Consider the following 24,008-nt stretch of genomic DNA (forward strand, 5'->3'; position numbering starts at 1 on the left):
GGTCACAGATACCAAATGCCTCTCCACGAGAAATGCAGAATAGATATACATACGTACATACATACATACATACATATATACACATAGATATGGATACATAAATATATACCTAACTATAGTTATATTCGATACGCTGCATATTTATTCATCTCTCATAAACAATTTCCATAATAACATTATAATTAATTTAAGCATTCCGCCAGTCAATGCTAGTCACATATGATTATTTCTCTCCTTCATTTGTTTCTTTTTGTTTTTTCTTAAATGAAAATTATAAAAATGCCAATAGCTGTATTAATTTCGGGTCTCTCCTACTGTTGTTTCTGTTGTTGCTTTACGGATTTCATTTGTTTTTAGCTTTGTTTTTGTTGTTTCGAACTGGAAACCGGTTTGACGCTTAACAGCAGCAGCAACAACAGCAAAGCGCAGCGATGGCCGTTACCAAAGCTTCCAGCTAAATAGAGAGTGAGAGCGAGAGCCAGATCGAAAATAAGAGAGAGAGAGAGCGCTTAACATACACATGCACAACCATCCAAGTGTATGCATGAATTTCTTAAGAAAATGAATTGCTCAGCATCCAGAGTCAAGCAGGAGGAGAAGCTTAAGTACTAACGTAAAAGATAAACTCAGCAATATTATATTTTTTTTGCTGCAAAATTCAGATTAATGCAGAAAAGAAACACCAATGTATAACATTAAAAAAATATATAAAAACCTAACACGTAAATAGCATAAAGAGCACATTTAATAGATTTAGATTAAGAGCGAGCAGACGAGCTTAAGAAATCAAAACACCCACACAGACATATAAGGCAGCCATTAAGAGATGCTGGAAACGTGTGTGTATAAGTGTGGTATTTCCGATGCAAACACACACTAACAAAGCCTTAAAGAGGGAGAGAGATATGGATAGAGAGAAACACAGACTATGCCATGGCTACGCTGCCTACTCTAGTTGGGTGTGTGTCTATGCTAGGTGTGTCTACGTTAAGTGACCTTCGTTAAGCGCGATCAGGTTTGTAACATTACTAATGTTGCCAAGTTTTAGATATATATATAAAAGTTGGGAGTTAGCAAAGACTTACACCAAAACTATTTATGTAAATGCTACAGCAGAACATGTGTTAGTCAAGACGCACACCGCATTTGTCGGTGAAAAAAATGTGTGAAATGTTTGAGGAAAGTGCAAAAGCCAATAAAAGGGAATTTATTAAGAGTGCCTTACGTTAAGCAGTAAGTTTTAAAAAATAGAAATATAATAAAAAAAATAATTTCTCTAATTATTTCCAAGTAAAAAATAATATCAATGACATGCACCAGCAATTACATATACTTTAATGGAAACTAGGCAGCTCAATAAAATGGATATTTGGATATAAGAAAATAGGGATTTTAGTATTGAAGTCGGTAAATATCCCAGACACACACCGCAGATCTCTTAGTAGTAAAGACACACACGATAGTGGGATATATTTTTATCAAAGATAAAGATCAGACCACTCTGAGTAATAATAGGGAAATAGCTTAGACAGTATCCCTATATTATTTCTTTAGTCAAGACGCACACCACATTGGTAAATATGAAACTAATTGAATGAAAGAGTCAACAGTTCAGTTAAAGGAAAATAAGTCTGCAAAGAAACTTATTAATTTGATTTTGTAGCATAAATTAAAAGTTGATTCTGTTAAGCCAAACTTAAATGTATATAAAAGTAAATGAAAAACAAGAAAACTCTATAAACACACAGCGTTGGATTATATGTTATTTAGTAAGGCTAAATTGCTAATACAAATAGAGCTGTGCAGTTCACACATTTTCATATTGTACTACGATAAATATATATATCGAGTATAAATTAAGTTGTGCTCGTTATAACGGTCACAGCACAGAGCGTGCCCATTGTCTGCGTATGAGGAATTTCTATTGTCCAAAAACAAAACAAAATAATAATAAAAAATTGGATAACTAAGCGAAGTAGTTAAAACAAGTCCAAAGCATTGTTAGAAGTGCGTGTATGAGAGAGAGAGAGAGACAGATACAGGGAGCTATTTATGTGTGTGCGTTTGAAATAATGGCAAATGCTTTACCATTATTATTAGCCCTTGTGCTGTGCAGTTGCGCAGGTCATATGCCAAGCTGCGTATTTGTGTGTGTGCGTTTGCGAGTGTTTGTTTATTTATTTGTGTGTGTGAGCGTGTTGGCGCATGCGCAGTCGCTTGTATCGCTCGCTCGAGGGGCAGCAGCTAAAAGAACACCCGATGCGAGAGATCGGCAAGCGTCGCTCTGCGTCGCGTTGTGCAGCAGTGTGTGACGTTTTCCACCTTCATTTCGGGCTCTGCTTTGCTTTTGCTTTTGTTTTGTTCAAGCTGTGCAGGGCTTGTGGGGCGGGGGAAAGGGTGGCGAAGGGCTGAGCAGCGTAGCGGGGGCGAAGTCAGAGACACAAACAGAGAAACAACGGGCAGTTTAACTGAAAATGAAACGCATGCGTGTCGGTGTCGCCACCACCAGCGGCAGCAACAGCAGCAGCGGCAGCAGCAACAACAACGAGTGCAACAATTGGTTGCAAGCTGAGTTGTTGCATGGAAGTTCTGCAGCCTGTTGTTTGGCTTTGCCATAAAACACTTGAAGCATAACTATTGCCTCCAGTTGCCACGGCAACAACAACAACAACGACAACAGTTGGCGTTACGCTTTTGAGCCTCGCCTCAGCTGCAGTTGAAAGTTGAATGCAGTTTTCTGTTCTGGTTTGTTTTAATGGGCTTTTAATAAATTTCCCATTGTTTAGCTGCTGTGATATTACCCTCTTCTCTCTCAATACATTTTTGGGGTACTTGTTTAAATTGGCGCGTGTTTTGGCTTTCAATGACAATTATATTATTTTTGTTATTGTTGTTTTTTTTTTGTGCCACAAAGTGGGGCACAGCTGCCTAATTGCCGCACAGTTGTTGCATAGTTACCTTTAATTTAATGAATTTAGTATTTAACGCTGACTGCACAGCCAAGCAGACGCAGACGCAGACTCACCTGCAAAGAGAGCGAAAGAGATGGAGAATCGAATGTTAATTGTGATTGGATAAATGAGCTCTGAGTAAGACTAAGACATAAATGCACTTAACAGCTAAGAAAAATGTTAATGCACTGAGAAAAATGAAAACGAAAATAAACTAAAATTAAAATAGTTTCAAATTAAAATACATGAAATAGGTTAATTATTTTAAAAGTAATTCGAAAATCAATGCCAACTCAATTTCAATTCAGACACTAAATTAAACTCGTCAGCCCAAAATTCACTTAACTTTTCTGCGAGTGTATTTACGCATTTTGCTCAATTTTACAGTTATTTTGCAGTTATCGCAGCTGTTTGCAACACTTTCGCTTCATTTAATGCGCCCACAGTGACGGCTGCTGTCGCTGTCGCTGCCTCTCACATCAAATGGGTGTGGCACTTTTTCAATTTCACACGCTGCGCGACCAAACGCGAAAAATTCTCACGACACTGAGGCAACAACAACAACAACAACAACGAGAACAACATCAAACAAAGTCGAAGCGCTTCAAAATGCTGCCAGAGTCTGTGAAGCTGCCACATGCAGCAGGCAGCGTTGCCCTTTTTTTTGCGCGCGATCTCTCTGTGGCGCCCCACTCACTTACTTTTCTTCTTCTTCCTCTTCGTTTTTTTTTTTTGGACTTTGTCGATTGCAACTGTGACACATGCAGCAGCAACAGCTGAGCACTTGAGGCAACATGTGTCGGCCTTTGGCTAATTGTGGGTTAGCATTTCGTGATGCAGCACTCGATGCTGATTTACAAAATGTGCCACACACACACACATACATATGCATCTTGTGGTACTTTTTGTTTAACTCACTGCGGCACTTAGCCAAAGGTTAATGCAACGCATTTGCTCAAGCATGTGTGCAAATTCTACATTCCAGCGTGAGCTAGAAAACAATTTGAGACACGACTGGCAATTTTGTTGTACAACTTTGAAGACAAGGCTCAACACTTTGTTAAGCAGATGAAGGCCTAATTTATAGTTGATTGATAGCATATGATATCATAGCTTCAGCAGAGTCCATGCCATGCAGTCGATTTGGCCTTTTGCTGATGTGAACTCAAAGATCTTGAGCTAGAGGAACTTGTCCAATAATTCAAATTTGCATAGAGAAAATAGATGTATTACATTTTAATATAGCATTATTATACATTTCTCTAATATTTCATACATCATTATAATATTCCTTGAAGATCAATCATATAGCAAAGGTAAAAAACTCTTTTGAAATGAAGTCTCTGCATTTGCCCAGTGAAATACTGTAATAAAATATATTTTTTTGCTGGAAAAGTATACAAATACCATAGCATATGTTCCATATATATTTGATATACATATAAGTATACTTGATTACAACATTTAGGAACATATTATTTCCAGGTGTGTTTGCTTATCAATGCAAGATAATAACATTATTTAAATATATCTCGTTTAAATATTGCTCAAAGGGCTGACTGTAGGAGTGTAAAGCATTATCTTCCTTATGCCACATGCCTCAAATAATTTATAAAAATTTCTAACTTTAATATAAATTATTCGGAATCGCTCACATACGGCTTCCCCAAGTATAGCCCCATTGAAAATTCTTTTAAGCTCCAAATCAAAGAAATTGCTAATGACCATAAAGTTTCTGAGCTGGCTCAAATGTTTTGTTTGATGGGCCATAAACAATTGTCTGCTCAGATATGTATATATTTATACATATAATTATTATTTGTATAAACAAATGCGATTATAATCGCATACGATGAGTTATAGGCATATCGAAATGCGCATTGTGGGCGGATGTGTTGGATGAAATTTGATTTGATGGAGCCATTAAATATATTTGCGCTCTTTATGCTTGATTATTGTTATAGCTATGGTTGTTGTTGTTGTTGTTGTTATTGTGGCTGTTGCAGCTTTGGCATATTGTTTCCATCAATGAGATATATGTATGTATGTATGTCTGCCTGTCTATGTGGGCTTGTGCATCTGTGTGCTCTGCTCTATATATACATATATACAGTAAGATACATTCCAACTACAAAAATTCTGCTAATATTCAGAATTTTGTAATTGTATTCGCATTCATGTTTATTTCATATGTATGTATGTTTATATATATGTATTTAATGGCATTTCCATACGTTAACGGACAATGGGGATTATATTTAGGCATCTGCGAGGGTCGCTTCATTGATTGTTCATACAAAATGAAATGTGTAATTAAAGAGTGACTAATTGATGATCACTCGGGGCTACAAAGCCCAGCGCTTAATTGAATCCTTGGAATATATACATATATGCAATATAATAAATTTTTCATTGAAGTCTTTAGATATTTCAAGCATTTCAAGTATTAAATTGATTATTCAAATTATGTAATTTAAATATACAACATACATATACATATATGTATATATTTATTAAACACTTACAACAGTAAAAGTAGGAAATATTGTGTACCCAATGCTCACTTATCTATATTTTTTCCATTGATTAAATTTAATTTGAAATCATTTTAATATTCCTGTTTTTAACAATTTCAAGTAAATATACATACATATATGTATATTTTACGACTTGTTGCTGTGGGGCTGATAGCTGAAACAACACGTTGACGTAGAGTTCAATCTAGAAATATTGTTTACGCTCATCGCTCGAAATTCTCGGAATTGATAGGGTGAATTCCAATTCAATATTTAGTTAGAAAGAAAGAAATCAAAATCTTATAACATTTTCAATCAGTTGCACAAAATAGACAAACGGGCGCTGTTTTTCTATGGAATGTCGCGGCATGAAGATATTTATTGTAATTAGCACACTTTGAGCTATAAATCGCACGCAATCAAAGCTGATAGATGGATGCGCCACGCCCACAAGGGCAGAACAAAGTTCGTGTTGCATAGAGGCGAGTGATAAGCACGCAGCGAGCGACTGTTGTTATCAAACGCTTAAGCCTCGAGCTGTGTCAAAAGTTATCACATCAAATAAACAAAACATTCAATAAAAGTCTGGCTGTGTGTGTGTGTGTGTGTGTGTGTTATATATATTAAAAATATGCTGCAGCAGCATTCAGAAACTTGGCTACAGCTCGTGTTCGACTCCGGCCCGGAGACGGAGACAGAGACAGCGACAGAGACGGATTCGTAGCTGCCGACTCGTAATTCAGCTAAAAAACATGGCGACAACAAGCGTGCCCGATTCCAATGAAAAAAACGAAAAAAAAAAACGAAACACCAGCCACAAAAATAATTGAAAAACAAATTAAAAACAACACAAAAAGAGCACAAAACAAAAAAAAAAAGTAATGCTCAAATAAAAATATGAAACGTTGGCAATTAATGAAATAAAAAAAGAAGAGAATATCACAAAAACAAAATATGATTATTATTATTATCTGTATATGAAAATGCGAGCTCTAGTTGGACTCGAGCTGGGCCCCTGCCAATGGACGGCCACTGGACACGGCTGGGCATGGCTCACTGAGCCCGCTAACTGACGTCGCGAGAAACGAAGAATGATGACCCAACAGCCAAACAGAAATTAATCAAAACTTACAGGGCGTATCGCATGGGCATTGGCTGGGGCATGGGCATGGACATGGGGCATGGAGTTGCACCATTTGCAGCTCGTGGCACAGTTTGCTTCGACTCGGTTCGCTTACAGAGGAGTCGATTGTCATTGCGACTCGGCGAGTCAGCAACTGCCACTTAGTCTAACTGTCAACAGCAGTTTGATTTAATTGAAACGAAGCAGACCCAAGTTGTGCCACAGATAACTCATAGATAACTCATTCCTAGCGAATGGCTTTGCGTTGCTCTAAGACATATCAATCGCTCCTGCTCAAATGTCTTCATATAGCTCTAGCTCTACTCTAGCTCTGCTATGGCTCTAGCTCTACTCTAGCTCTAGCTCTAGCTCTAGCTCTACTCTAGCTCTACTCTAGCTCTACTCTAGCTCTAGCTCTAGCTCCAGCTCTACTCTAGCTCTACTCTAGCTCTAGCTCTAGCTCCAGCTCTACTCTAGCTCTACCATAGCTCTACTCTAGCTCTAGCTCTACTCTAGCTCTAGCTCTACTCTAGCTCTATTCTAGCTCTACTCTAGCTCTTCTAGCTCTACTCTAGCTCTACTCTAGCTCCAGCTGTACTCCAGCTCTACTCTAGCTCCAGCTCTACTCTAGCTCTACTCTAGCTCTACCATAGCTCTACTCTAGCTCTAGCTCTACTCTAGCTCTAGCTCTACTCTAGCTCTACTCTAGCTCTTCTAGCTCTACTCTAGCTCTACTCTAGTTCCAGCTGTACTCCAGCTCTACTCTAGCTCCAGCTCTACTCTAGCTCTACTCTAGCTCCAGCTCTACTCTAGCTCCAGCTCCAGCTCCATCTCTAGCTGTCTGCGCAGCTCATATCTCAGCCAGCTAACAGGACTGTCGCGCAGCGGATGATGGCACACATAAGACCTGGTGGCTATGGCTATGGGGCAGGCCTTTTCGAAACGTCAGGCTCCACTTATGGCTATTGCCAGTGCAGTAAACAGCAAACAGCCTGGCTTAATTAAAAAAGCAGCCCGAGTCGAAGGGTAGCTGAAGCTGTGGCCGTAGCTGCAGCTCGTTGCTCGTCATTCGTCGCTCGCTCGCTCGCTCGGTCGGTCGCTGGCTTCTTGTCTTGTCTTTAAATGGAGGATGTCCAACTATGGCCTCTGGCTGGCCTGGGGGTATAGGATGCGCACTGAGCGCTGCCAATTGATCAATTATGTCGCATTGACCATTTCAGGAGGCAGCTGCTGTTGCATGTTGCTGTTGCCATCCTCGCCGAGTTGCCTGTCAGCAACAGTTGCTGCCAGAGCAGTTGCAATTGCCATATTTGTGGCAGGTTTATGGCCTGCCCGCCCGCATTGGCCGCATGCACCGCACATCATTTTCTGTCGTTGGCGTTGACAAACGCTTTGCAATTCGGTCAATCGAATGGCCAACTTGAAAGATGGTAACAGCGAGGTGGGAGCTGGTAGCTGGGAGCTGGGAATGGAGCTGTGCTTGGAGAAAGTTCACCCAAAGACAACAAAAAACCAAAACAACAACAAGTTTAAGTCGGCCAGAGCACTCGCCTCTAATGCATAGATTCTGTTTTATGTTTTAGCGTTCAACAACAGAAAAAATAACTGAGAGAAAAAAAGGCATTAATTACTTCCGGAGCACACAAAAAAACGCCAAAGCTGAGGCTGCGGCTGCGGCAGCGTCTGAGCCATTGCTACAGAGACCGGTTCTCTTCGGAGATCCAACTAAAGGTTTTTCTCAGCCCTTTTTGGAGCGCACGGCGGGTGTTCATCAAAATTCAATGAGCTCTACGTACGTTGGCAACAGACACCGAGACTTTTGGCAATCAAAGTTTCTTATTGGATTCGTTTTCTTTTATTTTTTTAATTTTAATTTTAATTTGAAGTCTTCGCTTTTAGCATATAATGTAAAAATGAATGCCTGTATGGGCATTAAATTCATAATGGTTCGACGACTTTACAATGCCAAAGACCAAAAGACTTTTGCTGAGCCAACGTAAAATTCAGTTTTTGTTGCTGATTATACGTGGACGTTGCAATACTCTGTTTGTTCGGTAAATAGAGGGTATATGCACTGCATGTACAAATATGGGTGTGGATCGCTTAAATTTGTGAGAGTTATACATTTAGGGAATTTTAATTAGGCATGTAATTCTCATAGGAATATTTACATTGCTCGAACTGTATTGGCTGGGAAACTTACAAATATCTCAAGATCTTTTCCATAGATCAAACATTATTATTATTATATTATTATATATTGTATATTGTATGCATAATTATGTTAAAGTTCCCATTAGCTAAATATGGAAAATAAAATGTACATAATTTTTATAGAATTAATGGGCGAATTGTGCTCTTAACTGCTTCATAGATATAAGATAAGATTCATAGAAGTTACATATACCTGATTATATATATATATATAGAACATACGATTGAAATTTGTAAATTGCTTTCATGACTAACTCTATATAATTGATTTGAAAGCATTGCAGAGCTATCGCTACACTCGTACAGTTTTAGAGTCATCTAGGTATGAGAACCACTGCTCCGATCTAACAATTTGATCTTTTACCCAACTGCAGCACCAACAATATGCATTTCAACTATTTTCCCATTAAATAATTCCAAACAGAGTATCGTACAGTCAGTATCGAACAACCATATTTCATTTATATTTCTTCTCTTTCAACTTCAGGCTCTAGAAACGTGCTGAGCCTAACAATATTATATGTATGTATGTATTTATTGTATGTAGGTTCTCTGCTCGCCTTTTCTTTAAAGTTTTCGACTTTTGGTTTTGAATTTTTTCTTTTGTAATTTTTACTTCAATTTTTTTTTTTTTTGTGGGTTATGAGAGATATGTGCCTACATGTGTACACGTTGTACAATGTTTTCGTTGTTGTCATCTACTTTTGAGGTGATTTTTAATGCTGCAATCAGCACAAGTCGGAACACAAAGGTCGACCCAAAAGGTGATGCATGTGCGAGGGGAGCAACTGTCGGCGAAGAGGGCGCAGCAGCGCCTGGAGGGGGACGAGCAAAGGCGATTGACTCGTTGTAGCTGCTGTACTTGCACTTATTTAACATGTAAAGCAGAGATTGTGACAAGCTCAACGACAGCAACAACGACAGCGGCAATAATATCGGCAGCGCCTACAATAGCAACAACAGCAACAGCAGAAACAACTACATTGCAGCGACAACAGCTACAAGTTAAAGAGCTGCAGCAGCAATTGCAGCGCCAATAGCAACAGCAACAAGGCAACGACAACAGCAACAACTACATAAACTATAAGAGCGACAGCAACAAGAGTAGCTAGGCCAGAGACAACAGCAACAACAACAATAGAAGCAACAGCAACGATTGTAGGGCCTATAACAGCAACCAAAGGCGCATCAACAACAGCAACGCTATTGCAGGTACAGCAGCAACAATAAAAGCACTGACAGCAACAGCATAGCAGCAACCAATCACAGCACCAATATCAACAACTACAGCTACAGCAACAGCAACAGCTACACCACCAACATGCAACAAGACACCAACAACAACAAGCAAAGCAACTTTAACAACAGCAATATCATGAATTAAGACCGGAGTAACAATTGTAGGACGAAAATCAATAATAACAGCAACAACTACATGAGCACCAGCAACATCTACAGCAACGGCTATAGCAGCAACAATTAGAGCAACGTCTACAACAGCAGCAACACCAGCAACATTGACAACAGCAACAGATACAGCAGCAACACCAGCAACATTGACAGCAGCAACACCAGCAACAATGACAGCAGCAACAGATGCAGCAGCAACACTAGCAACAATGACAACAGCGACAATTGCAGGAACAACAGCAACAAATTCAGGGAAAGCAAAAACATCAACAACAGCTACAACAGAACTAGCTGCAACATCAACAACAATTGCAGCAACACCAGCAACAACAACAATTGCAACAACACTAGCAACAATATCAACAACAACAATTGCAGGGAGTGCAGCAACAACAACAACAGCTAAAACAGAACTAGCTGCAACATCAACAACAATTGCAGCAACACTAGCAACAATGCCAACAACAACAATTGCAGGGATAACAGCAACGGCAACAGCAGCAAGAGCAACAGCTACAACAGCACTAACTGCAACATCAACAACAACTACAGTAACACCAGCTGCAACAGACAACAGCAACAGTTGTAGTTGCTGTTGCAGCAGCAGCAGCAACAATAGTCGACCCCGTTGGAAATCTGCTGCGTCGCAGAGAATTTCGAGAGCACGTTGCGCCTTCTAAGAAATATCGACTGCAGCCAATGCCAATTGGGCGCCCTGTTCTTCTTCTTCTTCTTCGTGTTGTTATTGTTGTAGTTGTTGCTACGTGATCACCATGGCAATTTCTCAATTGTATTTTTATTGACTAAAATATTGGATGGCATTCAAGCGTCTGATCGTGTGCGTATATGTGTGTGTGTGTGTGTGTAGAATTTTCATTGGAGCAACGGCGTCTCGTCGTTGGACACTCCCTGAAATGGTTGTTGTTGCTTTTTGTTTTTGTTTTATTCTTTTTGTTATTTGGTTCATGTCGCATGTAAAATAATTGTGACATTACGCGACAATAGTTGCTTATTTTTTATGTGATTTCTGATCATTTAAGCTGCGATTTATTTGGGCATTTTTTGTTGTTGTCTGACAGCGGTACAAACGTAAAAGGTACAGTTGCCAATTGATTTTGGAGTTTGTGAATATTATTACAATATTTTTCTGAGATTTGTTGAGAATTAATTAGTTTGATTGTGAGAAACTTATAGTGATGAAAGCTGAGGAAGTCGCAGATAAAACCAGTTCTTGATCTTTTCCTTTTCCTTTATGTTTCTTCGTTCTCATTCATGGAAATTGGAATATGTTTGAAATTGATAATTGGATTGATTGCTAATTGGTTGTTAATTATTTCATTAATTGAGGCCTGTGAGTTGATTCAATTAGCACCTAAGAAAATTAGATCTATAAATGTAGAATGACTAGAAGAGAATGCTAATAATTCAAATAATATTTGAGTAAATATTTAAATTATCTGAAATATGTGTTTAGTTAAAACATTCAAGATTCATTGTACATTTCATCACGTATCAGACTTTAGGCACGTTAACCTATATATGTATGTATATATATTATTATATATGAATTTTATATTGGCTATAAGTCACATCTTCCACAAAATCTGAGACTCTTCTCTGCCTCAAGAACAAAGATTTATTTTAATCTACAATTATGCTAATGTTGTTAACAAAAACATGTATTCCAATCAAAATTGCTTCCGCTGCTAACGTATCTCCATTGAGATCTCGTTGCAGACGTTTAGATATGGCCTAAGTGTAAAAACCACTAAGAGAAGCCACTCGAGGCAGTAAATGTAAAAGCCACAAAATGCATTAGATATACATATACATACATACATATATACATACATCCATAGATATGCTTATGCCATGTGAATGTGCTCGACTATTTATCGCAGTGTGGCGATCGCTTTTCAAATTGAAAACACATTTGTATACAATTTGAATTGTGGCTGTCAAGCCATTGTTGTTGTTGCTGTTGTTGTTGTGTTGTTGTTGCTGTTGCCATGGAGCTAATGCGCGTTGACTGTTGCTGTTGTTGTTGTTGCTGTTTGTTGCTTTTTGTGGCTTACGTATGCGCAACTTGTGCGCTTTGACGTTTGTTTCAACATTGGCTTTATGGGTGCAGCAGTGGCGGTGGCGTCGGCTTCGGCGACCCGAAAGTTCGACTTAAGCTTCAAAAGAAAAACTGCATTTGGGAAAGTCATCCAAAGGGTGTGCGTGTCTGCGTGTCTGTGTGTTAGTTAACTAATGACTTCTGGGAATAGCATAGAAGCTCGACTTTTAACACTTTATGCCTGACCCAAACGAGCATTAGCTATTAGCTATTAACCCTTGTGTGCCGGCGCCTATTAACCTCTTGCTCAGATGCAGCAGCAACAGCAAGAGCAGCATCATCGTAGATCACAGATCTAACCTCAAATTACTTCCGCTGCATGATTCCGATTCTGTTGCACATAGCCAAAAACAATTACTCAGCAGACACGCTTTAATGTCTCAGTGTGTGCGTGTGTGTGTGTGTGTGTGTGCCTATCTATGCTACCAATCTGTGCAGCATATGGCGGCAGGTAGCAGGCAGGTATACGATTGCAAACCACGCCTGTCGCACTATTCCATCAACAGGTGTAATTAACTCGCGCGCCTGGGCCGTCACTTGCAGCGGAAATTCCAGGCAGGAAAATGTAATGCCAGCCCCTCGGCCCCAGACCATAACGATTTGATTTTTCAGCTTAATTACCGCTTCGCTGGCAATCCTGCCATAGCAACAACAGCAGCCCAGCAGCAGCAGAACCAGTTACCAAACACCGGATGATGAACACCGGATGGGGCGGACTCTAGTGGGCTGGTCGAGAGCTATTACTAGCTTCGGCTATTTTGTCGCCAATTCGCGGCGAATTCTACAACAACAAAAAAATGTTTTGTTATCACTTTGGAAGCAGGCCAGGCCAGGCAAAAGAATAACAGGAAATCGAACCGGCTGCGCAAGTGCTGAAAGGAAGAAAGCGCGTAGGGAGCAAAGACAACAACAACAGAGTCAGCAAAGCAGAAGAAGCAGCAGTAAACGTAGCAGGCGAACCTGCCATGGCAGCAGCAGCAACAACACGAACAACTGCAGCAGCAGGCGCTGAGCATAAATCATTTTTAGTCTCTCTCTCCCTCTCTCTTCGCCGCAAGCAGTGCCAGCTTAGCTGCTGTTTCTTTAAGCTGTTTTTTCGCCGTTTTCGCTGTGGCTTTGCCTTCGCCTGCGGCTTCGCCATTGCCTGCAACTGCAAGTGCAAATAAAACAGTAAAAAGCTTTCGCTCTCTCCCTCGCTCCCCTCAACAATTTGCAGTTGAGCGCGTCGGCATTTTGGCGCAGCTGTTAATCCCAATTAACCGCAATTAATATTATACAATTTTAATGTAAGCCCTACGGCTCACATGTGCTCTCGCTCTCTCTCCGCCCGTCTATCAGTCACCCTCTCTCTCTCGCTCACCCGCTTCACACGACCCACATTTAGCAGAAGGCAAAGTCAAAACCTTTTCGCTATGCGTGAGAGACACTCAACTGCCGCCACAACTGCGCCTGCTGCTGCTGCTATTGCTGCTGCTGCTATTGCTGCTCCCTCTCCTGACGCCTTAATTGTTTTTAATTAACGCAAACGCTTTGCCTTTGGCTTGCCACATTCCAATTTTCCAATGTGCCGGCCCGCGCCTCGCCCGCCTCCCCCAGCACCCAGCACACAGCGAGACATCAACTGAGCCCAACTTTCGTCATCGTTTGACTTTTTGTATTGAATTTGAAATGATTTTGAAAGCTACAAGCATAGTGGGGTGCGGTCCGATCATAAACGCGCGCACACACACACACATGCATATTCTTTTATATAAGAATTTAGATGAGCGGCAACTTCTTGAGCGCTGAGTGATGCATGCGGCGCTTCATAAAAACTGTCAATGATTCACATTGTTCTTATTGTTGCTGTTTCTCTTATTGCTCATTGTGACCCGCAGTCATCGTAGGGTTAAGCAAACACACACACACACACATACACACGACACGCACACAGCTCCACAGTTAGCCAGCCCGCTTCCAGTGCTGAATGCCCAGCGCTTGTCCATTCCATTCAGGGGGCCAAACCTTTTCTTTTCTTTTCTTTTCTTTTCTTTACTCTTCTCTGTTCTTTTCTTTGGCATTGCCTCGTCGGTCTCTCTGTCTGTCTGTCTCTTCTTTTCGGCTGGTTTCTTTGCCAGTGTCAGATCTGCCGCTCGGACACGTCTCTTTGTAATTATGCAAGATCATTGCTGAAGACGACGTTGACCTTTAGCAACAGCCGCCTGCTGCCCGGCTGCCCGTTCGCCCCCGTCCACCTCTAACACTGCCTTATTATGTGTCCAAACGTTTTCCGGCCCAAAAACAAATCAAAAACCTTTCTTCTCAGCTCGTTCGTCCGGCTTGGCACAAACAACAACAACAACAACAAAGGCAACAGCAGCAACAACACTCGCATAAATCTTAATGCTAATTTTTAGAGGGCAGTGAAAGGATAAATAGCTAATAAATTTACTTTTCACATACAAAATTTAATTAAAAGCAAAACCTTATCTTGAGTTGAGAAATTAATTCATATAGCAAAGAGAATTTCAATTCTTTTCCTCGGTTTGAGCTGATTAAATTTCTTTATAATTGTAAACATGTTTTAAATTATAAAAAAAATTATATAATAAACAAATTAAATAATAATATTTTTTTGTAATTAAATATTAAATTATTATAATTAATTATGATTAAAAAATTATATATTTTTATAAAAACGAACGAATAAAAAAATATTTTGGAATGGTTTAAGCAAGTAAAGCTTTAATTTAATTCAAAATAAATTTTAAAAATAAAAAACAATCAAAAAATGTTAAACAAATATACGAAATGTGAATAAATTTATAATATTTAAATAAATAAATAAAAAACAATCAAAAAAATATAACAAATATTAGAGAAATGAATAAATTTATAATATTTAAAAAAATTAATCAAATAAATTAAGTAAATAAAATATGAATGAAACGAAATCAAAAAATTAATAATTTATAATAGATAATGTATATATATTTAATGGCAATCAATTTATCACTTATATAATTTTTATGAAATAAATTAATTAGTGCATCAAAATATAAATTCATAAATAGTTTAAGAGTGCGCATAAATCATATCTTAAGTATGGTCTAAAGCTTCTTGACAGATTTGTAATATGGTCGAGAAATGATGAAGTATCAGTTGTTGGCTTAATGGTAATTCGATGCATCGGGCTTGTCTCGGCTTACGATGACATATGGCAGGCTGTGTATGTGTGGCTGTGTGTTTCGCCCCCGCATGCTGCATGGGGAACACCCTCGCTCGTGATCGTGATCGTGATCGTGATCATGAAGATCAGGCTGATAATGAGGCTGAGGGAATGCAGCCCTTCACTAATTACAATGTGTTTATCTCAGTGACAGGCTGCAATGTGGCGACAGACGCTTTAATGCTTAACCAAAAAGAAAAGGAAGAGCTAGCGAGAGAGAGAGAGAGAGAGGGAGAAGTTGAGAGGGTTGCGCTGCAAGGGCAACTCGTTGAGATTGCAAGGCGACAGCTGCACGCTGCTGTTGCTGCCGCATTATTATTATTATTTGGCCAACTCATAAACCAAACAAACTGTAGAGGCAGCCAACGGCAGCGGCAGCAGAGGCAGCCAACGACAGCAAGAACAACAGCGAAGGCAGCCGACGCATGCGTCATGGAGCAAATGGGGGGCACGTTGATTGGGTCAGCATTTAACCTCGCTCAGCTACAGCTGCAGCGCAATCAATTGAGCATGTGAGCGACAGAGAGCGCGAGCTGAGAGAGAGCACGCTGATTGGTGCACAGCGCGATGGCCAATGGCTGTCAAACTGTGCTGCCAAATGGACGCAAATGTTACGAAGCAATTCAGACGCAACACAATAACAAAGCAAATGCAAACATTTTACAGTTTTTAAACAAAACTAAGGCTCCCTCCACGCGCTTTTCATTCATTTCCATTGTCAGTTTCCAGTATCGCATTTTCTCACCAACAAAAAAAAATGAAGACGAGATGAAAATCCAAAAAAAGAAAAACTTGCAATCGCATATGGCACTCGCTTAAGTGCGGAGCGATGGGAAACATTTTGTTAATGTTGCGTTTTTTTTTTTTTTTTTTGTACAACACAGGAAATTGATTATTATTTATGATTGCCGCAGGCGTGAGAGAGACAGCAAGAGAGCGAGGCTGCTTTGCATACGTGAGAATCGTAGAGAATCTCTGGCAAGAACAATACGCTGTCCGTCCCCGTCCCCCTCCCCCTCCGCTCGTCTGTCTGTGTGCACAGATTCTGTGACCCTATAGATAGTAATGCCACATGAACTGGAAGACCCTGAAGCACATAAAGATAAAGCCTGGAGAGGACTTCGTCTGGCTGCCACAAAGAACCGCTCTTAAGTGGGCGTGCGCCCTCTTCAATAATTAGATACACTTCTCTACTACATCACCGTCTGCTGCTTCTTCTTCTTGCTCTTGTTATTTCTCAAGTGTTTTTCATAATTTCATTTTTTTCCAGCTAAAAATTCTTTGAGGACTTGCATATGGGAACTTTCTCTCTCTGTCTCTCTCTCTTTCTCTCTTTTTTTTTGTGTGCATCCGCTAATATGTATAACATCATTTATCCTTATGAAATTCGATACTTTTGTATTGTCTTAGGCGGCCTCGAACCTGAGACAGCGGCTCAGAGTAAGACTTGAAACGTGGGCGTCCTCCTAGTCCTTACCTGCTCTACTCAAGAGTCAGCCGTCGCGTCACTCGAGAGTGGACTGTCTTTTTCTTTATTTTTCTCTTGTTTTCAAGTCCTGTTATTCTCAGCTTGTCGCGTGATTTGATCCGGCCTGTGCCACTTAGCATGTCCCTAAGTCCTTCTGCTTCTGTCGGCCACTTTTCGCTGGAATACACTTAACGGCACTCACTCTAATATCTTTCCTGTTCTATACGCGTATATCCTGTTTTCATATACCCTGTATTTAGTATGCTTATATATGGTTATGATTGTCTTGTGATAACTTTGGTCTTATGTATGATGTCTTCTATGCAAAAATTTCCAATTAATGAAGAAATCCGTAATATTAAGGAGGGAAACAAACTGAATTTGATACCATTGCGATATACACTGTATCTGCCCGTCCATCATTCCCTCTCAGTCCCATGCAATCTGTCGTGTTCCTACTTTGAGTTTTAAGTGGTAATATGCGTCAGCTAAGAGCTCCCGAGTTTAGAATTTCGACTATCAGCCTTTTCACGTTAAAACGAAATATCAAATTTTACATTTTTTTCTTTTTTACTTGTAGGTAGTGCATGGGTAATTATCATTGGGGTATACACATTCCCCGTTTGTGTATTTGTTATCAACGTTGATAAGAGAGCTGTTTAGACTTTAAAATGGATATATACACTTATATACGTATATGGCAGGTTGATTCATTTGCAGCCTTTGCCTCCCAAGTCACGATGAGTTTTCATTCCATATTGCACATTGATAAACGGGATCAGGGTTCTATATGCATTAGGTTTCAGCACGTTTATAATTCTATAGATAGGAGACAGTTTGCACTAGTTATAAAAAAAAACTTTGAGTAATGGGTAAAGTCCCAATGAGGTGGAACTGTTGGAGTGTTATGGCTAGAGAATAATAGAATAAATCAAAGACGGTTTAATAAAGATAATGAAGAAATAATAGAATATGATAGGGGAGTTACTAAATATACAGAGTATTTGCCTAATATAAGTGCCTATGGAGGTGACATAAGCCAGAAGCGTTAATCTTTTAAAAAATATATAGCTAAGACTAAGAATTACTTAATGATGATTAACGATTATATGAAAATATGTGCAAATTATGTTAATGTGAGACTTCTGCTTCAGATAGGCAATTACCTTAAAAATAAAGCACAAAGTAAACATGAAGAACAGACGAGACAAAAATTATATCCCCAATAAGTAGCTAAATTCGTACAGTTGACCTGTAATTTATGTTAATAGTTGCACGTCAATTACATGAACCGCAGGCACCAGGATTGTAGCACAAAACTTGGCCCAGAAAAACAGTGCAAACCAGGCTTGTTTTGGCCCAATCACAGCCGAAAAAAAAAAACATAATACAGAACCAAAAAAAAAAAAAAAAATACTGAGCGCAACTTATAATTTATAAGCTGGTTTCCTTGTTGCCCTGTGTGCATGTGTGAGTGTGCAAAACACCTGCAAGTTGTGGCAGCAACAGCAACAACAACAACAACAAGCGTCCAAGTACTTCTACTTTTTTGCATGAAATAAAATCTCACGGTTCAGATGCGTACGAAGTTGGCAAAGACAAAGCGGCAAGACGAGACGCGGCGAGGCAGCTCGGGGAGGCAGGTGGTAGGAAGTCTGTAGTACAACAAAAGCAACAAAAACATATACGAAACCAGGGAGTGAGATAGCACGCTAGAGTGAGCGAGCGAGCAAGCTGTATGGCTGTGATGCGATGCATGTGGGTTTGTTTTTGCAAGAAAGACATTAAAAACAAGTAAGAGTGTGCGGAACGAAGGGCAAGCAACTAAGAGATACCCTGTATAGTGCAAGAACTTTTAAGCTTGCAGTTTATTATTTATAATAATAGTACAATATTATATTATTATTATTTCTCTATTAAACATAAAACCCTCATCCATACTCTTCCATATACTCTAGGAAAATTATAGATATTTTTTATGTTTTCAGAAAAGCATAGTTGCGAAGAAAGTTAGAGATTCAAAAGAAAATGAAAGCATTTCATATTTTTATATAAATAATCTAAGCTGCTTCTTCTCTTCGTCTATCTCTCTCTATTTTCTCCTCTACTCGCTCGACTGCAATACACCCGATTCTTACCCATTTACAGCGTTGTACAGGGTATAAACAGCACAAGCAAAGACAGAGCTAAAACAGGTTATTTGCCACATTTTTTGCACAATAGCGGGTGGACAGCGGGGCAAGGGGACACAGCAAGGGGAGCCAATGGAGCTGCCCTTTGCGTACCCCAAAAAAAAAAAAAAACTAAAACAAAAACATGCAAATGGCATAGAAAATTTTGGCAGAGCGCTTGCCGTTTGCGCCTATAAAAGTGATCCTGAGCCGTGTGGAAGACAGACAGAAACACAGAGAGAGAGAGAGAGAGAGAGGGAGGGAGGGAGACAGAGCAGCAGAGAGTGAGTGAGAGAGGGACAATGAAGCGTGCAAACTGTGCTCGTATCTGTACTGAATTCATATTTACTCGAGCCAAGATACAGAATGAACTGGCCGAGGCACTGAGAGATGCTTAATGGGCCATCTAGCTGCTACCTGGCTGGGCACAGGTAAATGCCAAAGTAAAAGCAAAGCCAAACAAACAAACAGGTAGAAAACTGTGCTCTCTGCTCCTTGTTGGCGATACCATGGGAAATCTGTCGCCGCTGGAAACCTGTTCACAAAAGGGCAACAGAATGAACAGATGTACGATTCATACGGCAGATCTACTTCCTCCTCCAATTCAATGAATTGAATCTCTTTTATCAAAAACTGCTCTGGCTGTCTGTCTCTGCTGCTCGCACCGTCTCTCGGGGTGCTCACTGTAATCTCAGTTGGTATTTATTATCTTTTGCCTTGAGAATAATACCCTGTACTAGTGGACCCATCGTACTCGAGTCCTATAAGCATCAGCATAAACAGCATTGGTATGTGATGTAATTATAAATTAAGTGAGGTGTATAGAGAATTTTAATGGGATTTGTTGTGGATTTCTAGAGATACCTATAGAACAATATTAATAGGATACACTAATTAGATGAAACTTGTATAGAGATGATATATTTTATAAAAGCAATAGTTTAGGTAATTTCATTACGTCGAATCTATTATATTTTACGAATTTTAGTCTCATTGAACTCAGAAACTGATAACACTATAGTTGCAAAAATTGGTATAAAAAGAACTAAAAGCACATTTAAGCTATATCTAGAATGTATTTGCAAAACAACTACTATAATATCATAAATTATCAAACTAAAATCATATGTTTATGATTTTTCATAATATTAATAAAAAGAGTATTTGCTAGCAAGTATTTGAATTATCTTTATAACTTATATGTACTTTATGACTGAAACGCAAAAAAATAGCACAGAATTTTTTGTTGATATTGTGAAATCGCTTACCTTTCGTATCTCCATGATCGACATAGCCGGCGTTGGCTGTTGCCGAGGCCGATGTGAAGTCGAAACTGTAGATCAGCAATAAGCTGGCTCCTATAGACATCCACAACATAATGCCAGATATAGACATGTTGCTGTAGCTCCTGCTGCGGATCGGGTACGTATCCAACACGCGTTTGATTATTTATTCAATTCATAAAGCGCATAAATGTGAGAATGTGATGGATTTTGAACTGCGATTGTTTGCACAATCCAACGATTTGTTTATGCCCGGAATATCGAAAGTATATTTTCGAAGTTTATCAACGATGACAGTCGACAGAGAGACAGATAGTGTGAGGGGAAGAGAATTTGTGGTCTATTCAAGCGTATCCCAACTCCAACTCCATCTTGAAAGCCGAGCTTTGGGAGAAAAGCTCGCGAAATCGGAGAATTTCGGATCGATTGTATTGCAAATTATATATGTTTCAGCAGAAAAGCTGTTTGTGTTGAAATAACAAAAATAAATGAGCGTTGCGACCGATTCACGGAATATTATAATAAGTAATACAATATACAATGGCAATAACAAAAAGCGGTGATCGCGTTGAACCTCGGCGTTAACGGGGCCGACAGACGAAAGAGACGGCCGAAACGAGCGAGCGGTACGAACGGTAGAGCGACCGGGGCAGAGGAGTCAGCGGTACGAACTTAAATTGTTAACAGCAAAAAACACTTTAATCGCGCTGGGCAATGTAAGTTAACTACGCACGCGAAGAAGCTGCCACAATGTAATGTGTTTGTATTCTTTTTTTTTTTTGCACCAATATCATTGACTTTGTTTTATTATTATGCGGTTGTATTTTTGAAGTTGTTATTAACGTACTCCGAACACCGAAAACGACGTAGTGTCAGCGCCAAACTACCGTCAATAATGAGATTCAGTTGAATACTGTGTGACCACCCGCTCGCAATACTGCAATACCAAACGAATGCCACAAGTGTTTGCTACTTTAGATCGATAACAGAGCATTCACAATATCAAAATAACATGGCGCATTCTTGCTGAAATTTTTAAATTTTAACATTGCTGTTATTATTATTGAGCAAACAAAGCTTATAATAATATTATTATAAATTATTTGTATTTGCTTATATTAATTATTCATTTGAGTTGTTTGAATAGTCATAAGAATATTTCTTGCAATTTGAAAACTTCTCTGTGTTTGCGGTTAACAGTTCAACAACATGTTAACCGTGGTTCACTGTTAAATCATTCCGTTCACACAAGCTCGCTCCAGTTCCAAGCTCAAAACAGCTGAGCGAACCACTGAATTTTAGTTTTGCCAAAAATTGCCAACGACAAGAATATAAACAAAAATAATAAAAGGCCGATTTAGTCAAAATGAGCGCACTCGACAGCGACAGCTGGAGTGTAGACGAAACGGTGGCGCTCATTGATATTATGAAGTCGCTTAAAGGGCTGCACGGACCCGGCAAATGGGATTGGCAGCGTGTGGGCAGACAAATGGCCGAAAGCAAATGCTGGCCTAAAGGACACAGTCGGAGCATTTCGGAATTGCGGGATAGATTTATGAAATTAAGAAATGATTACATTATGGCAAGTTATCGCAATCGTACCTGCCAATATTTCAAATATCTGAATGATCTACTGGGCGACGAGCTGACATCGCCCGAGCAGCAGCTGGAAATGGATGACGATGAAGCGCAGCAAGAGCTGCAACTGCATTCCGAGGACGACATTAAAATGGAGCAGAAATATGAGCAAATGCAGCAGATAGAGTGTAGGTAATGCCACCAGCTAGTATACGCCTCAAATATATAGTTTTCCGTTTTCATATTAGTCAATGAGGATAACACGAATCGTTTGAATGGCTCGGCGTCCAAAATGCCGCTTCGTTGCAAGTGGGCAGAGGGCGAGGTGGAAACTCTGCTGAACATCATAATTACTCAGAAGCTACAGACGCCGCTGCTGCGCAAAAGGAATGCCAAAGTATTTAAGCTGCTCGCTAGGGAAATGGCGAAGCGCAACTTCATCAAGCGGCCGGACCAGCTGAGAGTCAAGTACCATCAGCTGCGTCGGCAGTATGCGAAGGCGAAGGACGGTGGAGAGACGTTCGAGCATTACGAGGAGATGCACGCATTGCTCAATGGCTCGCTGCAGCATGGCGAGAGCAGCGCCGGAGAGGGAGAGAGCGACTCCAATGACAGCGGCGAGGAGGAGGCGGATGTGGCCCTTGGCACGGACAGCGAATCGGAAGGTTACAACATCTTTGAGTATATATCGATTTGTATTACAATTCAATCCCTTACAGGTGCCTTAGTTCGTGCCGCGATTCCATCGAATGCGCGCGTCAAGTGGGCGGAGGGCGAAGTGGACATCTTCCTGCACATCATCAGCAGCATGGGACTGCAGTCTGCGTTGCTGCGCAAGCGCAATGCCAAGATCTTCAAGCTGCTCTCCAAGGAAATGGCCAAGCGTTCGTTTGACAAGGCGCCCGAGAAGTTGCGCATCAAGTTCCAGCATCTGAGAAGGCAATACAACAAGGCCAAGAATGGCGGCGACACCTTCGAGCACTACGAGGCCATGCACCAGCTGCTGAATCCAGTGAAGAAGCCGGACGCTGAACCCGAAGCGAACTACAGCAGCGGCAGCGAGTCCGACTACATTTACAGCGACGAAGGCGACGCGGAGACATCCAGGAACAATCGTAGGTTTACCATTTTATTTACGAAGTCTCTGACTAAGATTATATATACAACTCTTTCGGTCAGGTCATCCGGATACGTATTATTGGTCCGATTACGAGGTGGACGCCTTTCTGGCCATCATCAAGCAGCAAAATCTGTTCCGTGCTCTGGATGGCTCCAAGAAGCGCAACTTCAAGACTCTGGCCTACATATCGAGCCTCCTGGCAAAGCAATCCTATCAGCGCACGCCGCATCAGTTGCGCAACAAGCTGCGATTGTTGCTGCGGCGCTATCGAGAGGTGAAGAAGGAAGGCCTGGGGAATGTGCGAATGCTGCCACGCCACTTCGAGATGCTCGACGAGCTGATGAAGAAGCGTACGAGGAAAGCAACAGCAAGTGAAAATGTGGCAACCAGCGAAATGGACGTGTCCACCAAGACGGAGGCGACGCTGGAGAGCGACAGTGAAGGCAGCAGCTCCGGCTCCAGCTGTGATCTGTTGCGTGCCGTCGCCGAGAGCGAGGATTTTGAGGATTCATTCGAGATGCCGCCAGAGCCAACGCCCCTCGAGGTGCTGACCAGCATCAGCGAGGGGCAGAAGAAGCTGCTCTCCACCCTCAAGGAATCCCAGGATCGTTTTCTGCGCGAGCAACGGGAAATGCAGGCGCACTTCCTGCAGGAATTGTCGAGTGTAATGCGCCAGGAGCGAGAGGCAACATTCCGCATGGTTAAGGAGCTGCTGATGCAGCAACCCAAGTGACTGACTAACTGTTAATAGTTAAGCTAATCTATATAATTAAGAGTAGGAAAATAAAAACAACGGCACGCAAGCTTCTAAAACTTTTATTAAATTGAATTTGAAGTTATTTGCAAA

General features: G+C 40.5%; 1 protein-coding gene and 2 long non-coding RNA genes across 3 annotated transcripts; 1 reads left to right on the forward strand and 2 right to left on the reverse strand.

Moving 5' to 3' along the window:
* Positions 1-2,323: 2,323 nt before the first annotated feature.
* LOC149091039 (uncharacterized) lies at positions 2,324-21,401 on the reverse strand. The gene is made up of 2 exons (XR_016197191.1): positions 20,449-21,401; positions 2,324-3,025 (listed from the first exon to the last, which is right to left on the reverse strand). It is a non-coding gene; the product is annotated as an uncharacterized LOC149091039 (long non-coding RNA).
* Positions 16,867-18,066, reverse strand: LOC149091040 (uncharacterized). Its single transcript, XR_016197126.1, has 2 exons — positions 17,469-18,066; positions 16,867-17,259 (listed from the first exon to the last, which is right to left on the reverse strand). It is a non-coding gene; the product is annotated as an uncharacterized LOC149091040 (long non-coding RNA).
* A 245-nt stretch (positions 21,402-21,646) lies between the features above and the next one.
* Positions 21,647-24,000, forward strand: LOC108653774 (uncharacterized). Its single transcript, XM_018104527.3, has 4 exons — positions 21,647-22,229; positions 22,290-22,706; positions 22,761-23,156; positions 23,221-24,000. The coding sequence occupies exons 1-4, from the start codon at positions 21,830-21,832 to the stop codon at positions 23,892-23,894; spliced, it is 1,887 nt and encodes a 628-aa protein (XP_017960016.1). The 5' UTR covers positions 21,647-21,829; the 3' UTR covers positions 23,895-24,000.
* Positions 24,001-24,008: the final 8 nt, after the last annotated feature.

This window comes from Drosophila navojoa, chromosome 5, assembly GCF_054131105.1.
Source record: "Drosophila navojoa isolate 15081-1374.11 chromosome 5, UAZ_NAV_1.0, whole genome shotgun sequence".
Lineage (NCBI taxonomy): Eukaryota > Metazoa > Arthropoda > Insecta > Diptera > Drosophilidae > Drosophila > Drosophila navojoa.

What these genes read in the sequence shown, in the direction of transcription:
- LOC108653774 (XM_018104527.3), top strand. Translation starts at nt 21,830, where the DNA reads ATGAGCGCACTCGACAGCGACAGCTGGAGTGTAGACGAAACGGTGGCG. An exon ending in CACGGACAGCGAATCGGAAG is followed by an intron (nt 22,707 to 22,760) that starts GTTACAACATCT and finishes AATCCCTTACAG; the next exon opens with GTGCCTTAGTTCGTGCCGCG. An exon ending in GGAGACATCCAGGAACAATC is followed by an intron (nt 23,157 to 23,220) that starts GTAGGTTTACCA and finishes TCTTTCGGTCAG; the next exon opens with GTCATCCGGATACGTATTAT.